This window comes from Musa acuminata, chromosome BXJ1-7, assembly GCF_036884655.1.
Source record: "Musa acuminata AAA Group cultivar baxijiao chromosome BXJ1-7, Cavendish_Baxijiao_AAA, whole genome shotgun sequence".
Taxonomy (NCBI): Eukaryota; Viridiplantae; Streptophyta; class Magnoliopsida; order Zingiberales; family Musaceae; genus Musa; species Musa acuminata.
In genome coordinates, this window is record NC_088333.1 from 37280450 (window position 1) to 37299921 (window position 19472).

General features: G+C 36.7%; 2 protein-coding genes across 3 annotated transcripts; both read right to left on the bottom strand.

The window, feature by feature from the left end:
• Window positions 1–2153: 2153 nt before the first annotated feature.
• Window positions 2154–7714, bottom strand: LOC103992284 (serine carboxypeptidase II-2). The gene is made up of 10 exons (XM_009411919.3): window positions 7375–7714; window positions 6557–6664; window positions 6069–6164; window positions 5868–5960; window positions 5673–5758; window positions 5290–5556; window positions 4929–5062; window positions 3689–3784; window positions 3503–3608; window positions 2154–2647 (listed from the first exon to the last, which is right to left on the bottom strand). The coding sequence occupies exons 1-10, from the start codon at window positions 7646–7648 to the stop codon at window positions 2486–2488; spliced, it is 1422 nt and encodes a 473-aa protein (XP_009410194.2). The 5' UTR covers window positions 7649–7714; the 3' UTR covers window positions 2154–2485.
• A 4146-nt stretch (window positions 7715–11860) lies between these two features.
• LOC135679199 (probable monogalactosyldiacylglycerol synthase 1, chloroplastic) lies at window positions 11861–17054 on the bottom strand. Of its 2 annotated transcripts, XM_065192691.1 has the most exons (8): window positions 16370–17054; window positions 16107–16279; window positions 15787–15948; window positions 15540–15681; window positions 15187–15411; window positions 14002–14064; window positions 13849–13923; window positions 11861–12218 (listed from the first exon to the last, which is right to left on the bottom strand). In XM_065192691.1, the coding sequence occupies exons 1-8, from the start codon at window positions 16877–16879 to the stop codon at window positions 11982–11984; spliced, it is 1587 nt and encodes a 528-aa protein (XP_065048763.1). In that variant the 5' UTR covers window positions 16880–17054; the 3' UTR covers window positions 11861–11981. The 2 variants fall into 2 exon arrangements, with proteins under 2 accessions (XP_065048763.1, XP_065048764.1); XM_065192692.1 differs by lacking the exon at window positions 14002–14064 and having other exon boundaries at window positions 16370–17025.
• Window positions 17055–19472: the final 2418 nt, after the last annotated feature.

Genomic DNA, 19472 nt, shown 5'->3' on the forward strand with positions numbered 1-19472 from the left:
TTAATATAAAGAATTCGATCATAATTGAATCGTACAATAATTGTAGAGGATTCTACTCTCTTACAATCCGCACATTGGATGAATCTAATTGCATGCGGAGGAGATAAAATAGATGCAAAGATAGATATTGCTTGCCGCGACACAATGTTCATTGGATGAGAGACAACCACTATCCGTACACACACATAGTGCAATAATATTTTATGTGAACTATGCTCGTTTGCTACAGTGCGATGTACAATTTTCCTCCAAATAAATTTAACGAGTCTTGTAATGCTACTTACGATATAAGCCAATTGTTTCTAATATTTTCATATTGGAGTGAGTCGGAGGTGGAACATTCCAACATGCCATGTGCCTCTCTAACCATTGAAAAATAGGTTACATTAGAACATTGAACAATCTTGCAAGTTAATATCAGCAGCGTAAAGACCATATTTATATATCTAAATTTATAACGTGCATCGTCGTCGAATTCAAAAGCTATAATGATATCGATCTAAAAAAAGAACTAGACTCATCTTCTATCTTTCTATCTTCCTATCTTTCACAGAATCACAGTAACCAATAGATTATGAACAAAAGAGGGATAGAGAGTATATCTATAATCTTACGATAATGTCATGTATTTATTAATTATATTTTTAGTTCATATAAGGTCCTATCTATTTATAAACAATAACAGATGATCAAGGATAAGTAATTAGTAAAGTCTCTTCTATCAATATCATCTCTTAAAGAATTATATTATACTTAGAATTTATTTTTTATTGATCGATAATCGTAATCAAAATCCATAACACATCTTATGTAATTAGATAGGATTATATAATCTAACCGTTTGAATAATCAAATTAGTGAGTTACGTAACTCTGCTTAGTGTAATGAAAAGTTATCCCCTTGCACTCATAAAAATAAGTAAATGATAATTCTTGAGTTAAGTTGAGATGCATGGGAAGTACTACTCCACAAATAGATACTCCTCTCTTCAAAATGGTGAGTTGGGAAGTTAGGTCACAAGGATTATTGGCACCCATACTCCCCTTCGAACGCCTTGGAGGCCATAACCACAAATAACACAAGTTGGATAGAAATCATTCTAAGAATAATTCATTGGGGGCGAATGGGCCAAGTTGTGGAGAAGACACGATAAGAATGTTCACTGAGAGTACAAAAAGCTGCCTTGGCTATCATTTATTACTCTATTCCCCGAGCTTGTGGACTCTGCCATTAGAGCAGATTCGGGACAACGACGAGGGCTGTCGTTCACTTGTTAGGAGTGGCAGAAGCTTTTATGTGGTTGTGGCCGGCATGTTGTTTCCACTTGCAAGAGGAGACAGCCGCAGGGTGCCATTATCCTTCTTTCAAGGTGTTGGCTTGGCTCTTCCCAAAGCTATTTAAAGTGTTCAAATTTTTATCTATTTTACATTAATATTATTTGCTATCATAGTCTACTTTCTTCTTTGGATATTTAAAGTATAATATTTTTGTAGTTTGTCTTAGTCCAATTGTTGGAGACTATTTGTCCTTAATTTCTTCAGGCTTGGAGATTGTGTTCATGTCTGTAAAGGTTTAAATCTGGAAGATAACTGTGGCAGCTAATCTGGTAATTAGAGATCAAATCTATGATGATTGATGAAGACCCAAACTAAACTAAAGAGCAGAAGCCTCTGCATAAATTACTCGTGCAAGGAATCACATGATTGATTCAGCAGTACCCAATTGGCCTGTCAGAATCACTGCCATCCTTCTGCTGCGTGTTCACGTGAATCACAAGAGGTTTCAGAGACCGAAATCGCGTGGTGCTCATCAGCAGCGTAGTGCAGTTGGCAGAAGAACGCTGAGGGTGCTATTGTAATGTGTGGTGTCAGAAAAGGTGTCAGTTCCAATTGTGTTCTTCGATTTCGAGTACCAACTTGGAGCTTGAGTTAATGGCTGAAGCTGATTTGAGGCCCATGCAAGTAAAAGGAAACAAAGAAACCTATGGAGAACATTTAGGAATTCTTTCGTCAGTGGCCATCAACAATGTTCTCACAATGCGTCACTAGAGGTATTGTATTGTAAGAACAATGCATCATTGGGTTTCCATCCAAAAGACCAGCATTAATAATTCAAGCAACTTTACTTTGAATCTGCTAAAGATAAAAGAAGTATAAATCACAAGAAATCAGCACACTTTGGGCCTTCCATTCAAAATAGGAAAAAAAACACTTCATTCTTGGTTCAAGAAAGAGAAATATTTTTGGCTGATTATTATCAAGCAACAACATTCAAGGTACACGAAACACAAGCACAACAAACACAGCAGAAGGGAACAATATGTGCCATGCCTATCGTGTAGTTCCTTGATCATGGAAAGTTCACAGACAGTTGGAATTAGTAAATCCAATGACGTACTGTGATTTTTTTTTCCTGGCAATCCTCATTCTGGATAGCTGAACTCGGCAGGATAATTTGCACAAACGGGCCTAGCTAAATGGTGAGCTTATGAATCATCAAGCCCGGTAAAAGTTGGCATTGAACTCCCAGATAGAAAAGACTTGAAGAGAACTAGAGCCAATTTTGGTTGATGCAGGGGAACCTCATGACCGGCTCCCCTCACGGTCACAAATGTGAGCCCTTTGTATACTTGAGTCCATCCGCCAACCTGCTTTGCATAGAAGAATTATTACTAAGCCAGTAATGCACAAGGATGCAAAAAGATATAGCTGCCAAAAATCAACATCAAATAAAGAAAATCATATAAGTGAAAAGTCAAATATAATCTTTGCTCAACAAGGTACTTTTTATTTGGAAACTGACAGTGATAAAACTACATAATAAATTAAAAGAAATCAGACATTCTTTCGTCTAAAAGCAGACTATTAATTGGAATTTGACTTGTGACTGAATATAACAACTCAGCTCAGTGAGCATGCACCTGGACAGTTGAAGTTAATCGGTGAAATCCTCTACTTGGATGTTACAGATAGATACTAGGGCTTGATATTTCGATACCGTACCAACTCAATAAGTTGTTGAAACCCATAATGGACCGGTATTTAAAAATGTTGGTGCAATATTTCTTCTGGAAATAAATAGACTGAAGAGGCAAATAGGAAAGCCCACAAGACAGCAACATACAGGCGCAATGACATCAAAGAAAGTTAACCAGCAAGACTGATATCTATGTATTTATACATACATACATACATACATACATACATACATACATACATACATACATACATACATATACACACATATATATATACATATATATATATGTGTGTGTGTGTGTGTATATACATATACACATATATATATATATATACACACATATATATATACATATATATATACACACACACACACACATATATATATATATATATATGAACATTAGATAATAAGAGCACATTAGGACCATTTTGGAGAGAACTGATATTTACGCAAAACGAAAAATTGTGTTGATAACAAGTAATCCTATGGACTTTGTAGTATGAAAGGGAACATTATATACCTGGCCATCATCATACCAAGGATGCCATGGAGTCACCGTAGGAAGCTTAAGAGAATCAATATTATACCGTGTTGAAGTAACTGGAATCACAGCATCTGTGTCACCGCTGAAGAAACAAATATATCATAAACATTAGTATGTCAGCTTGATATTAGTGAACATGAGTCACCTGAACACAAGAGTCACCTGAACATCCAGATGCGAAGCCCATAGCCTATAAGCTCATGATAAATATGTAATACCGACCTTGCAGAGTCCTTCCAGTTTTCATTCACAACATCACTGCATGACAGAAATGGAAGAAGCAGAACTGAGTTTTAATATTGAAGAAAGGTTAAATTGTTACAAGAATTTTGCTAATATTATGAACTCCCACAATTCTTGCCATTATCTTCCTTCTTGAGCACCTGATTCTTCAACATGCTTGTATAACTAAGTAGTAAATACTAACACTTAGTATGGTATATAATCCACTGAATGCAACAGCAGTTGCAGAAGAACGAAGGAAAGGGGAACAATCAACCAAAGACTCGTAGACCCTTATTATCACAAATTGCCTATTATGCAAATGATTCTAGAAACAGAGTGCCTTGCTGCAAATTAAATTGACCAAGAAATCAACAAGAGAAGTGAGAACATCAGATATGGATTAATTAAGCAGTCCAGGTTTAGGGTTTGCAGCTACACAGATATTTGATTATAAATTGTATTATAGTCTAGCTTGTCTCTTCTTAGTAATAAACCTGTACCAGTAGTCAATTAGTCAACTTTTTGTTGGTTGTAGGAATTGACTACACATCAAATCTGCCCAATTTTCAATTTTTTTTGGTTGTAGGACTTGCTTAAATGTCAAACCTGGAAGGCTAATTTGTTATTGCTCAGAGATGAAGCCGAATCAGTTTTGTAAGCCAACTACCATCATAAGTCATAAATTTGGTTACCCCCACCATCTGCTGTGAGTGACTTTCAGATTGATTCTTCTTAATAGAAAGATGTTAGGTGCTTGGCGGAGATTAGCTGATTATCTTGGGAAGATAACACCTATATTATTAGGTTATTTCACAGTCCTAAATTATTAAGGAAGGGTCCTGATTTTTTTTTTTATTTAAAGAAGTTGAAACTGATTAAAAGAGTGATTAGATAATTGAATTATACATGTAAAAAAGGGTTGTCAATCTTTTGTATTGATTCACTTTTTCTCATATCTATTCTCTTTTGTTCTTTCATTCCATGTCTTTATCAATTTTCTACCATAATATGCTTTAATTCTATCACCTATATTGATCTCCCTGCCAGGATTACAAATCAAGAAGAGACTGTTTCTTCAGATTTAGTTCACATTTTGTCATATATAGAACTAAAATAATCTACAAGAACAAACAATTACTTCTGAAAATTCGATTAAAAGTCGCAAATTAATATTTACCTGCAAGTTTCCCACTTAGATGGTGCAAAGGCTGGATTGATGTGGAGAGCCTTTTGAACCTCAGGCAAATTAAAATAAACAGTAGAATGCTGCTCAGTGCACGGATCATACTTTTCACCTATGCTTCCAACTGACTGTCAAAATAGGGCAACTGGTAAGGGGAATAAAAACATATTCTTGTACAACATCGTCAACGAAAAAGCAATCCAGAGTTCTATTGTAATTCATCTAATGCTTTATTTCTCTTTTCATGCTCTAGAAGATCTATAAAATAACAAATTCATAGAGAAAAATTGTAATAGACAAACAGAACATCAACTTAAAATCTCACATCTTCTGGGTACAGAATTAAAACACTTACATGCCTTCTTTTCAGTAATTTATTCTTCGGGAAGGTGACACTTCCAGGACAGGAAGGAGTGAAGATACTGTATGGATCAATATTCCCAAGTTCCTTGTCAGCAATGTCAAGAATCCTTTCACATTCAGATGATGTATGTACAAATGACTGGAAGTCACAGAAGACATTTAGCAGCTTGTATGTCTGATCTGAAATCAAGCCAGCTGTCCACATGAAATGGAAAACTCCATAATGGTCATGAAAATCATCAGTCAGAGCATTTCCCACCTGCACAGAATCCCCCAATTTAGGGTTATAATTCACCCAATTTATGAACAAAGGTCTCATAGTCATCATATCTTCACAAGAAAACCTAGGCCACAAGCCACATCTTACAATCATACCATATAACCCTTCAGGTTGATTGATTTTTCTCCTGTCAATTTTTGTGACCGTACAATAGCTTGTGCCAACTGTGGTACATAATGCCCTAGAAAAAGAACACAATACAAGTTCAATAGATATGTGCAAGAAATCCAGCACTTTGGACAAACAATTAACCAAAAACGTAGAAGGAGAAGCCTTTTTAGTCTCTGAACCTGCATAACTTTCTCCGGTTATATAAAATTCCCGTCCCTTATATTGGGGAAAACGCTTGAACCACTTCTTCAAGAATGTCAAGGAATCCTTTGCTGCAAAAAGAAACAAACTTGAAAATTCAAATACATTTAAATATTTACCTAATTTATCAGAATATAAAGCCAAAAAAACAAAAACAATGATGAAAAGGAAACTGTTACCAGTCCTTTTATCTCCATTGGTCAACACATCTTGAGAATTGTTTGAATAGGAAAAGCCAACGCCAACGGGGGAATCCAAAAACAATATGTTCGCCACTGCAGAATGCATAGAGATATCAGATATCTATCTCACTGATGCATTTAACACAATTTTACTAAACTAGTGAAGTGTGGCTAAAGATATATTTTATTTTTGACATAGAATGAAAAGGACTGTTAAATATGGAATGAATCGGTTTAATTATATTGCAGTTCAATTGACAAGAAAGCACTCATTTTTCTGACTGATACGATATCAAATTGGATATCCATATGATGGGACATAATCTCGATGACCTGTTTAGATGACTAAAATCGATGAGAATGCATAACCAGATAAGTCCACTTAATAGAATAGGAAAGCCACTAACCATAATAAAAGTCATCTTCCACACGACATAACATGACAAGGAAAGAGTCCAAAACCAAATAATCTGTTTTCGCATTACCTTGGTTCCAAGTATAAGGGTTCAGATAGAGACTCTTCCCATCTGCATTGATGTGAAAAGGCCCCAGTTCCTCGGCCAACCCATATGCAATAGAAGAACAACCGGGGCCTGCCAGAAGTTTTGTGTGAATCCAAAGTCGAGAAGATAAACTAAGCCATTGCATTTCCATGACCAGCAAATCATGCTCAACAAACCAAGAATTACGTACCAAATGCAACTTTTCTACAATGCAAGAGAAGAAACAACGACCATGATCCAAACAAAGCCAGGTTTCTCATTTTCTTAAACAGGATTAGAAAACATAGCCAATTGTTCTCTTAAAGCTCCATTTCTGCTACCAATAAAGGCAATCAAATCCAAGAAATCTTTCAATTTCTCTGTCATTTTATCAAGAATGCTATTACTGGTATCTCAATCTCATTAGTTTAATATATCGAAAATTTAGCTACCCAAAACCCCCTATCTTGGAAGGTGCTGTCTCAAAGATACTGGTAACCAAACAAAAGTTCACCCAAAAGAGGAATCCAATTTTAAATTATTGCCATCGGAAACATAACCCAAAGCCATTAGAAAAATCCGATCTTTGTATCAAACTCCATGTTAATGCTAATTAGTCAAGAATCCTATATTATTACTGGTTGACAAGATAACTCTACTGGAAATAATATCTCACCAAGAAATACTTTTGTCTATGCCATGAAACAGAATGAATTAAGCATCGAATACAAAAAAATCGTCAATATTTCGACGAAAGAATGGATTTTCGATCCAAACCCACAAAGACAAGTGTCAAACATAAAAGGTTTCAACGATCGGACCTCCATTGAGCCAAAGAACAAGGGGCTTGGAGGCGGGGTCCTCGACGGCCTCAAAGAACCAGTAAAAGAGAGCCCTTCCGGGATCATCGTCGACGGTCACATAGCCGGAGTAATGGGCGAAGCTAACGTTGAAGGATTGCCCGGGCAGGCGAAGCACCCGGTCCTTCTCCTTCCGCTCGAACGCAGAAGCTCCGCCGACCTCCAAAGTCGAGGCTAACAAGAGGAGAGCGAGGAGAAAGGGTAGGGAACACTTTGCTTTCTCCATCCTTCCCATCGCCCCCCTTCTTTCAGCTTCGCCCGATGCCCAGCGTGACTTCGTCCCTTAAAAAAGACTAATCTTTTTTTTATGATCGAAACCCTGCGATTTCTACATTTGTATATATTAACCCAAGAAAGCTTCCTTCCTATATATTTTTAAAAGACTATATATTCTTCTAAATTTGATTTTATATTTATCACTTTAAATTAAAGGTTAAGAAAAAGATAAATGGATGAAAATAATAAAATACTTATTAGATTTTCAAAAAATTTATCACTCAAACTTATTAGTAATCATAATTAATAATAATTAAGAGTATATAGGTGTTAGGATATCAAATAATTAATTAATAATTCATATATATAATTAAAATATATATAATAATATATACAGGTAGACGTCACATCATTACTTGCTGCACAAGCAAGTTTGTCCAAAATAATGATGAGATATCTTTTATTATTTGCCGATAGGAGACATGCAAGTCTATTCCACGATCACGTGCCTAAAAAGAGTCCACTTTATTAGTATTTAAGTCACCTCAAGAAAATAGTCTTGGAAATATAATCCAAAATGTTTATCTCCTATTTGGCAATATCTTACGGCACTCGATGATGAAATCAGGTCTTTTATCGAAGAACAATAGAGTAGGCTTCGGTTTCGTTTACATTTTGAAGTCAATACAGCAGGAAAAAATGACTTTTTTCCTGTCAAATACGAAAATACTTTACATTTTAAATTTGACGATAAATCATCTATCTTTCTTTCTGACTATTTATAGATTATTTTTTTAATTAGTTATCTTAATATTTTGATCGTTGTACCTTCAAAAATTATATTGAAATCAATATTTATACTTATAAAAGTGAAAATATTTAATATCTTTTCTTCTCGTACTATTAATTCTGTTGACGAAAATATTGTAAAGTTTACCAATAAATACATGTTGACTCTATTTTATTTTGATTTATCAGTATGATATTTTTATCAATAAAATCGATAACGAAACGTAGTTAAATGTTTCATTTTTGATAAGTATGAAAATTTTAATTTTTAAAAGCTTAAGGAGTATGATGTCAATGATAACTAATTACGAGAGTAATATATAATTAGCCACTTTCTTCCTCAATTCCTTTTCTTTTTTTCTATAAATCATTCCTGTTTTTACATAATCTTTTAAATAATATTAAAAAATATTATAACATAACACAAATATAATGTTATAATATTTTCAGTAATATTAAGAAAACAATGTAATTCTATACAAAATTAATATTATAGTGTTTTCTTGATATTACTAAAAATAATTATAACATAATATAAAAATATTATAATTGGACTGATTAATCTTACGCGCAGTGGCTGAGAAGTTTCATATATTAGAAAATGTTAGGATCGGAAAGACACTAAGAGGGGAGGGTGAATTAGTGCAGCGGATTAAAACTTCGATTTTGATAAATCTTTCGTACGATGAAAAGCAATATCAATGGAAACCGATTTTAGAAGCTTGATAACTTAGAAAAGTATGGAAGCGTAGTAACTAAGTAGAGAAGTTTACAGTATGTAAATGGCAAGAGTAGGATGCAAACCAGATAACGCAGCAGTTTTTAAAATGGTTCGGTCAAAATGACCTACATCCACTTGCGAAGTCTTCTTCGAAGAGGCTTCCAACTTCCACTAGCAAATTTCTTATAGGGGAAGGACTAATACCTCTCTTATAACATTTACAAGTGGTTCACACTCTTACAATTCTTTTCAACAAGATGGGAGAAGATGAACACTTAAGCAATATGAAAAACAAGGCTTGCAAAGACTATTCTAAGGCTCTTAACTCAAACTATTGTTTTTCAAAAGGTTGAGGGGTATTTATAGGCCTCAAGAGGATTCAAATTTGGGCTTCAAAATTTGAATTCTTTTTTGTTCCCGATGCTGGCGGTGCCACCGCCTACACTATTTCAGCTCACTAGTTGGGCTCCAAAATTGGCCCAAACCAGTCCGAACTAGAGCCCAATTGGCCCCTACTTGGTTTATAGGATTAACACCTAATCCTAACCCTAAGTAACGTGCTAACTACGAATTTAAAGACATTTTCTAAGATATTACAAAGTCCGTAAGTCAATACTTCTTCCGGCGAGCTTCCGGCGAACTTCCGACGGTTTTCCGATAAACTCTCGGAAACCATTCTGCGGACTCCCGGCAAGCTCCTAGACTTCACGATTTGATCTTGACGAGTTCCAACGAGCTTCTTCGGCAAGCTCCGATATTTCTCGGCGAGCTCCGCGAACTTCCAACGAACCTTCCGGCGAGCTTCCGAAAAACCCTTCGGCAAGCTCCCTACTCATTCTCGGCTAGTTCCGGCAGCATTCCCGACGAACCTTCGGACTTCCGTCGAACTCTCGAACTCGCAATGAATCCTTCGTGCTTGACTCCGACACTTTGTTTTGCTTTATGTCTTCGTCGTTATCATAGTTAATCCTGCATACACAAGCTAAAACTCTACTTCAATCTAGACAATTATTACAACGCGAATTGACATTCTGTTGCCCGGCACGTCATTGGTTGGCGCTTCATCCGATTCTTCGGTGCATCGTCCTCTCTTGCGGCTTGTTGCCCAATCGACGGTTGACCTCCGCAACCTCGATATCCTTGGCGCAATTTTGCTCTCCTTGGCCCGATGCCCGACGTCCGAAGCCTTCTGTCGTCCAATATCTTGATGTGATCTCTTCCGGCGCAACGTCAATTCCTCATGCGTTAACTATCTAATCCTGATCGAGTAGACTTGCATCACTCAAAATGCAGTTTAAATTATAAACACATATCAAGTGGTTTCATCATCAAAATACGAGATTCTAACAGAAAAAACAATGATCTTAAGGATTTCTGAATAGCGATTTTTTTGAGAATTCGTAAACAAAAAAATCGTATGTCGCATTATTTTTATGAAGCCTAATTCGTCCAAAAATCGTAAACACAAAAGAAGGTAATATTAATAGGTAGATCGAGACATTAGTAATCCCTTTTTGTACACAAATAGATGTAGAGTTAGCTTTGGGCACTTCTAATATGCATGTCAATTCAGGGTTATTGAACATAAACAATCATTTCATCAATAATATTGGTTCTAGGTTCATAACCGAGTCTTCTATCGATTCATTATGATATATCATTTGTTACGATCAAATTTGAAAAGATCTAATTCACTAGCTTTATAAACAGAATATTTTTTCATCAAGGATGTTTTGAAGATGCATCCAAACACACTTACAGAGAAATAGGTGAACTAAAAGAACCACGACATTGCAAAATCTAGCTTCATTTTTGTTAGATTTATTGGAGATTTGGACTAGCCATTACGAAATCTAGCTTCATTTTTGTTAAACCACTAGCATAGCATCCTAAAGAGTTTAGGAGGAGAGAAAGAACCACCACTTACAGAGAAATAGGTGAACTAAGAGAACCACCACATTGCAAAATCTAGCTTCATTTTTGTTAGATTTATTGGAGATTTGGAGCAGACATTACGAAATCTAGCTTCATTTTTGTTAAACCACTAGCATAGCATCCTAAAGAGTTTAGGAGGAGAGAAAGAACCCATTTGACGGTAATCTTATCAGTTTCCAATCGTCAGCAAATTTAGCTTCATTTTTTAACTAAAAGAACCACCACTTACAGAGAAATAGGTGAACTAAGATAACCACCACATTGCAAAATCTATCTTCATTTTTGTTAGATTTATTGGAGATTTGGACTAGCCATTACGAAATCTAGCCTCATTTTTGTTAAGCCACAAGCATAGCAACCTAAAGAGTTTAGGAGGAGAGAAAGAACCCATTTGAAGGTAATCTTATCAGTTTCCAGCCGTCAGCAGATTTAGCCTTGTCTTAGTCCTTATAGTTTAGCCTTAAATTAATAGTAATAGACTTGTCTAACTTTATATAGATTCATGTTACAATCAAGTTAGATTTTAAACTATTATTAACTTGTCCATATTGTCATCATCGTATCCTATCAATTTAGTGAGCTTCACAATTAACTCGACATACATCTACTACATTGAGAGCATAAAAAAATTGGAACTGAGTTATCTGAAATTCCAAATATGGTTGTTAAACTTACCACTGAGGGTAGGCATGACTTGGTAACTAAAAATGTCTGCTCTTCATTTGTATTCAAACCTAGAAACTCAACCTGTGTGGATTGCAACTAAGAAATTGGGATTCAGTTCCATGAAAGTGCAAAAAGCACGCAAAAGGATTATTTTGATTGATACAGAAAAAATGTTGAAAATGAATCACAAGATTGCCGACAACTCAGATCATCAGATCGGTGAAGTATGATAATAGTAAGGTCAGGTGGAACAAGAGTACTGAGGCACCAGAGTTCTTTGTCTCACCAACTCATGAAGATCATGAACAATCTTAAAAACCGCTTCTGGGCGTGCTAATTTCAGAGCATTTTGAGACATGGCTCTTAGCTCGTCAGATTTTGGACCAAACCACTGTGCAACAATGTTTGCTATCTCTTTTGGTGATTTTGAGAACTTTCCACATCCATTGTCCACAACATAAGGAACATTGCCAGCTTCCTGTCATGCAAACATATAGCTCAGTTTTAATCAACAATAGAACATGACTTTTAGGAGGTAAGCGAATAAGTCAATCGGAAAGGACACCTTTCACGATCAAAGAATAGAATTGATTGATACTCATTCTCTTCTTATATATCAACTTTCATATCTACATTCATCAGACGGGAAGGAACATGAAATCTATAAACTAAGCTTATCCAATTAGTTTGCAAGTGGATTATAGGTGCCTGAATTATATTTTCAGAATATTCAAAGTAATAGACATTGGTTCTTCCAGAGAATTGAAGGGCATCCTGGCATGTCAGCGTGTAGATAGTGTAACTGCATAATGCCAATTGTAATAGAAAAAGTTGTAATCAAACAGAAATAATAAGCTACACTGACTGATTTGTTTGTTTGAGTTTATAATAAAGGTCCCGAACAATATAAGAGACATGAAGTGAAGTTTAACTATCTATTTAACTTCCTCTACTTTTTGTTATGTTCAAAAATTATTATCTGACTTAAAGCATAACTGAGACTAACTGCTGAAAGGACGGCTGAAAACTAGAACAGCCAAGACAAACTTTAAGCTCACATGGTCTCCATAAAATTGTGAGCAACTTTCCAACATCAGTTACTGAAGAACAAAAGATTACAGTCAAATAAAAAAGGACATATTGAGCCTGGCCCTGGGAAAAATATAGTAAAGGAGGGTCAAATCATATCACCTAGTAATAATAAGATGGAATTACAGGCTTTGTTTTATACCACAGAAAAATCATATCACTTTTTAGAATTTCTGTCTCTACCCATTCTTGTTGTAACAGAGTCAAGTTTCTTTTTCCAATGCGAAAGAAGACTAATCAGATCTCCTCCTATTTGATTTAATATATACACCCTTCCTAATATCTCCATGTCTATGGAGGTTAAATCAACAATAGAGGCGCCCCCAGTCAAGTACCGCGACTTGGACTGGTGGCTCACACCACTATGTAAAACCCAAGTGGAACAGTGGATTGATGCGGTACAAAAACAAAGCCTGTAAGCCTGTAATTCGAAAAAATAGCACCCACCCCCTCTACAACCCCGTTTGAGGGATGGCAAAGGAGAATAGAGAAGGCTAGGCAAGAGATCTGATCACCAAGAAGTTCTTTTTGGGTTTTCAAAAGTTCCCATCACTTGCCACACCAGCAGCATACATTGCACCAACCTCCAGCCAGGATTGTGAAGTTATGAAGTTATGTGGGCCTACTGGCAAGGTTGTTCTTCTCGATTATACATAAATCTGAGTGAGATGTCAAGTCCAATCTACTATGATAAAAGAAAGCTGATGAAGAATCCTAGGGATGTCCATGTCTGTATGATGAAAGAGCTTTTAGCATTGTACTGCAGAAGATTTATTGAGAAAGCTTAGAAAGTTGCAATTAGTTAATATCACATGAAACATGACATAAAAACAACTACAAGGACCAATTTAATGAGTTTGTACTTTTGTGATGGTGTGTACTCTTACAAAAAGTACTGAAAGAGCAAACTCATAAAAGGTTGCAAAAACCCACTTTGTGTGTGTGTACCTTAGGACCGTGTGTACTCTAACATAAATGACTGAACAGGCAGTGCACCTAAAGAATCCAAGCAAGCTTACCTGCCCTGCAATATAGTCATTTAGAATAATAGGGAGACCACGGATCATGGCTTCTGCGATAGTTCCTGGTCCTGCCTATAAAGGAAAAGACTGATTATATTTGTTGCTTAGAAGTTCATGTCAGAGATTTGAAACAGAGATAAGAAAATTTACTTTGGTTATTATGCAGTCACAAGCACCCATGCATTCTTCCATCTTAGTAACAAAACCTTTTACCTGGAAATTCAACAAGATGAATAAAGGTAAGAGTGCTTCATACAGAACATACGAATCATGCAAGATTTGCGTCCAATTACATTTCAAATAAAGAATGCCAAAAGTCACTGAACATTTAAACTATAGATATTGAAGCGATATCTAGAATAAGCTTATGCGAGTTATGCCTTTCTTAGACAATGTCTAGAAGCATAACAACAGACTTTAATATTAACCGTTTGGGTTCCACCATTGATCCTCTTCACATTATCTGACAAACTAATCATATCTTTCTCAATACTCCTAAGCAAGTCAGTTCAGTTTTCTTCTCTCTCACGTACTACTTGTTTTTAAAACCGGATCATTTTTCCTTCCCGATGCATTAGTATAGCATAATTTGACATTTAACCATGTCCCTTGATAATATTTCACTTCAATGCTGGTTGCAACAGAGAGCATATAATGAGGTTGCCTCCTTAGTAGAATATAATGATAGAGAACATCATTGCGGTATGGCGAATTACCAAGAGACATGATTTTTGAATCTTGATATCAACAAAATTATTTTGTACTATAAGATATAGTCATAAATCAAGAATAAACTGCAAATGAAACCTATGGCCATTTGTGCTTAGAACCAAGAAGAAGCAAAAAGCTTTCAACTAAAATGAAGCAAAATGCAGAGGAATGTCATTGGATGTAACATCACCGAAGCCCATACAAGTTCAGAGATCTCAATTTCAGGGGAAAAATTGAAGAAATTTCCTATGGGGCCTCTTTTATAGGGTTAACCAGCCTTTTTCCAATTTTGTATTCTTTTCACCCCTTAGGTACTGAAACTCATCTTCCATTGGGCGAAAGAGAGGAAGTATGTGAACGACAAAAGAGGTTGAAAAGAAAATTGGATAGGAAACAAAAGAAACAGGGTGCCTCGGTCTGGAGATGTTGAAATCACAAATCGGATCAACTCAATTGATAGTCTAATCAGAATTCGTCCAAGAGTGATTGATAATGTCAAATCAGGATGACCTAACTTTATATTGTAACCGATCATATTTGTCCAACTTCGATCTGGATCAGACTGATATCAACTGATTCCAATGAATAAGTAATAGAACCACTAATCACGAGAAATGATAGTACCTGAACAGGAATCTTCCAGTCAATCGACTGCAATCTGTTGGCAAGTTTTTTGTTTCGACCACAGATTACAAGGATCTGACCTAAGGGTTCTCCAAGATTCTCATTGAACAATGTATCACCAAGTGCCCTGGCAGTAGCTTCGATAGGGCCCATTCCTTCCCCTCCTCCCATCAATAAAACAGCAGGTAAATCCTCATCCATGCCTGACTCCCTTCTTAGTTCAGCCTGTCATGAATAAGGAAGACTAAAGATATTTAAAACAAGTGAAGGACTAGTAAATTAGTTATTAATAACACTTGAAGAGGGAAGACTGACTAATAAAATTTGATGCTTTTGGTAGAAAAATTACCTACCTTAGGTGGCACTGGCTTAACAAAAGAAGGACGCACTGGAAGGCCATAGACCTTGATCTGTGAAGGCTGCAGTCTAGCCTTTAATGCCCTCTTTGTCACTTCAGAAGAAGGACAGTAGCATCTTGTTACGAGCCTATGGAACCTACAACATACCAAACGAAAGAAAAACTATGATGAACTCATGAAGTATTGTGAATATAAACAGAAGCTAATTAATGATGTTAACTGATTTGTAAAGTAAGCGTACCATGTCGGGTGGCATGTGCTCAGATCTGTCACAACCGTAGTAAAGATGATCTTCTTCAACAGACCTTTTGCCCTTAGGATACGAAGCGGAACATGTTGCATTAGAGGATGTACACTAATAATAATATCAGGTTGGTACTTCATCAACCCTTTGGCAACTTCTCTGCACACGAAAACCAAAAAGTCCAAATCTTGTAAGCGAACTCTGGATCGAAATCACCATCAGAGAGAATACTAATTATCACAAAAAAGCAAATTTCTCAAATTTTTATACGACAAAGACAAGGTGATTGAAAAATAAAAACAAAGAAAAATTCTCACCGAGCTATAAATGTTGAGGTTGCCGCAAAATGAGGTTGATGCACCAAGCGAGGGGCGGTGCCATAGTATGTCATTTTCCATAAAGCACCGTGCTTTACCAAGAAGTTATAGCTCCTAGGCAACTGATTAAACGGCCATGGGGTGTGGTCGGTCCACAGGTCCGTCACGAACACCTGCATCGGCACATAATTTCGAAGCTAAAACCAAGAAAGCCAAATCACACAACCAGAAGACAAGACGCTACTAGGAATAACCTTCCTTACCTGGTACTCGTCTCCGAATTCCTGATTGAAGGCGGCCTTGATGGCTTCCGCCGACGCCCGATGTCCTCCGCCAGTATCGCTCATCAAGATCAGAACTTTTTTGGGCCTCTCGTACTCTGCCACGCCATTGACCGGCACGCCGTCGTCCTCGACGACCGCGGGGCCCTCACCATCCAACCGGATCTCATCATTCGAGACACCGATCGAGCCGAACCCAATCGGGACACGGCGCTCGCAGTGGAGCCGCAAGAACCGATTGAACTCGCCCCAGAGGCGATGGAGCCTCGACGAGGATAACGGCGCCCCTCCGGAGAGCGAGGCGAGAGCGGCCGGCCGGCGGTTCCTCCTGCTCGGGGGGGCGGAACACAAGGGTAAGCCAAAGGGGACGGAGGAGGAGGAGGAGGAAGAAGTAGGGAAAAAGGAAATTCGACCTAGAAAGGAGTCGAGGGGGAGAAGGCATTGGAGATCGAGGAGACTGGATGGCTCCTGACTGATGGAAGAGGGCGGCATGGTGGCGAATTGGACGGAAAGCGAAGGCACATGAGCGGGTTTAGTTAGGGTTTAAAGGAGGGAGAGAAGAGAAGCGAGACGAGGAGACCGGAATGGGTTTTGAGAGGAGGAAGGCACGAACAGAGGGAGCGAGGCGTAGAGAACGAGCGAGGCGGAAGGTGAGCCACACACGGCGTTTACGAAGAAGGATTGTTGTTGGTGCTATAAAAAAGGTTTTGGAAGGGGAAAAAAAAAGGCTTGTGGACAGTGCACAGTAGACTTCACTGAAATGACCCAAATACCATAATATATTTGTGGCGGAAATTGAGAAGCACATCATGTTGTCGCTTTAGATGGAAATGATACTATATGATATGGCATTATGGATTCTAATAGCATTAGAGACAACAATAGTGCTCGCTTAAACTATTGAATGGGTGCAAAATAGTGGGTTGGGCCCAACGGTGGGCCAATGAAGACACCAATGCATGGTGGAGATGCCAATATTATGATGATAAGCTCGAAGGATGGAGTCTCTCAACTGCGTATGTCTGTGCATAACACGTGTTACATGTACACGCGCGTCGGTGAAGGCGGCGTGAGAACGTTGCGTGCACCGACCACGGAAGCAGGTCAGACCCTCGCGTGGCGCGCGTGGTCCAGTCGAACGTGCATGCGTGCGCACGTTGAACGTCGACTCTAATGTGCATTTGGTGCACCACTTATTAGTCTGGTAATAATAAATTAAGATGTTTCATTCTATAATGATGGCTTGAGTATGCGTGGTTTTGTCTCTCTGATCAGGTCAAAAAAGTTGACCGATTGGGGTGTGTGGAAAGATGAGGTGAGAAAAGGTTTGTGTAGCTGAGAAGGGCTTCTCACTTCGAGTTCTTCTTAGCCTATGTTGGTGCTTGTCACATCACAAGTGGTTCTCTTCAGAGATGGAGTGAGAATGGATTTTGTAGGCTCGTGAGACGCGTGATTCACAAATGTGTTTCTCTCAGTTCACTTTTTAACTGCAATTGGTAACAAATATATAATTATGGACGGACTACTCCTTTGCAAAATTCTAATAATAATAATAATAATAATTCAAGTGATCATCGTACAATATGTGTTGGTCAAGACCTAAAGGGCATAATGATTTGATCACATCCTTATAGTTTTTTTCTATTTAGAAATGTACGAGTTTTAAATGTGATGATAACTAAACACGAGAGTTATGCTTGCTATGTTATAAGACTTAACACTTCACTATATCAACTACTTATGTTCGTGTTCCAGGTTAATTATAGATTATCTATTGTAATTAATTTCATTTAGTATTTCGATCCCTATATTTTTAAATTATATTGAGATTTCTATACTTATAAAAGAGAAACATTGATATCCCTATAGAGGATTAAAATGATAATTTTATAAGATTAAAAATTAAGAGAGAAAGAGAAATTTTGTTGAAACAATGAATTTAAATGTTTCACTTTAGTAAAAGATAGTTAATTACATAAAGTAACTTATAATTAACTCTCGTATGCTAAATATGCTAATGACTAAAAGAAATATAATATGATAGTAGAGTCCTAAAAGTATAACTTTACCATTTTTATTTTGCTTGAGAATCATGAGAAAGGAAAGTCTCTCTTATGCTTTTGAGGTATCAGTCAGTCTACAAATATTAGAGCAAGAGAACCATTACAATATAAATTAATAAGTATTTATAATTTATGCCAACCCAAATGGAGCATTAATGATTTCATAACAAAGGTTAGTAATGTTCTCATCAAGCATATATCTATAGCAATCTTAAGTATTTCTTTTCAAGTTCGTAATAAATCTCTTGCAGAGGTGTATTCTTTTCATATTAATTTCTTTATTATGGAAAGGCTGATAGTTCCAAGTTATAGGTCAGTTGCCATCAACATGAACAACATGCTTGCCATCTCAATAAAATTTGGATTAGATGCTACTTATCCCACTGATTCCAGCCAAAATATATGTAGCCTTTGCAACAAATAAAGGATGAAATGCAAGTCTTAGCACAAGGAACACAGCCACAGTGATTCTCTTTATCACCATAAGCTCAAGGTGGATTCATCACCCACTCCCCCATAAAATGACCTTTGACTTAGTGAACAATCTCTCTTATTGGCTTCCAAGAATCCAACTAAATCAATAAATAGTTTTGTTAAAAATAAAGTTAAAGACAGTCAAAACCAAAATATATATTATCAAACTCTGTCAATTCAATATTAGTTTTGAGTTCATTTTTATCTTTATCACATACATAAATATTCCTTAACATTTATTCTTTATATTACATATTGGATGTGAGAAATACGCTTAGGATGATAACGATTATGTACCTTAAAATTTTACTTCCTTTAACTCTCTTTGAATTTATCATAGTTTAATCTATTTATCGATTTAATGTGTTAGATTTATGCCATTGCTCTTACTGTTGTCACTTCAAATAATATTAGGAATTGGAGTCCTGATATTAAATAGGACCACATGAATGCACCAACGGGAGAGGATTCTCAAGACAAATGGCTACAGTAATTATAGGGGGCTGCCTATCAGTAGGTAGAGTGGGTTCTACAGGAGATTAATGACA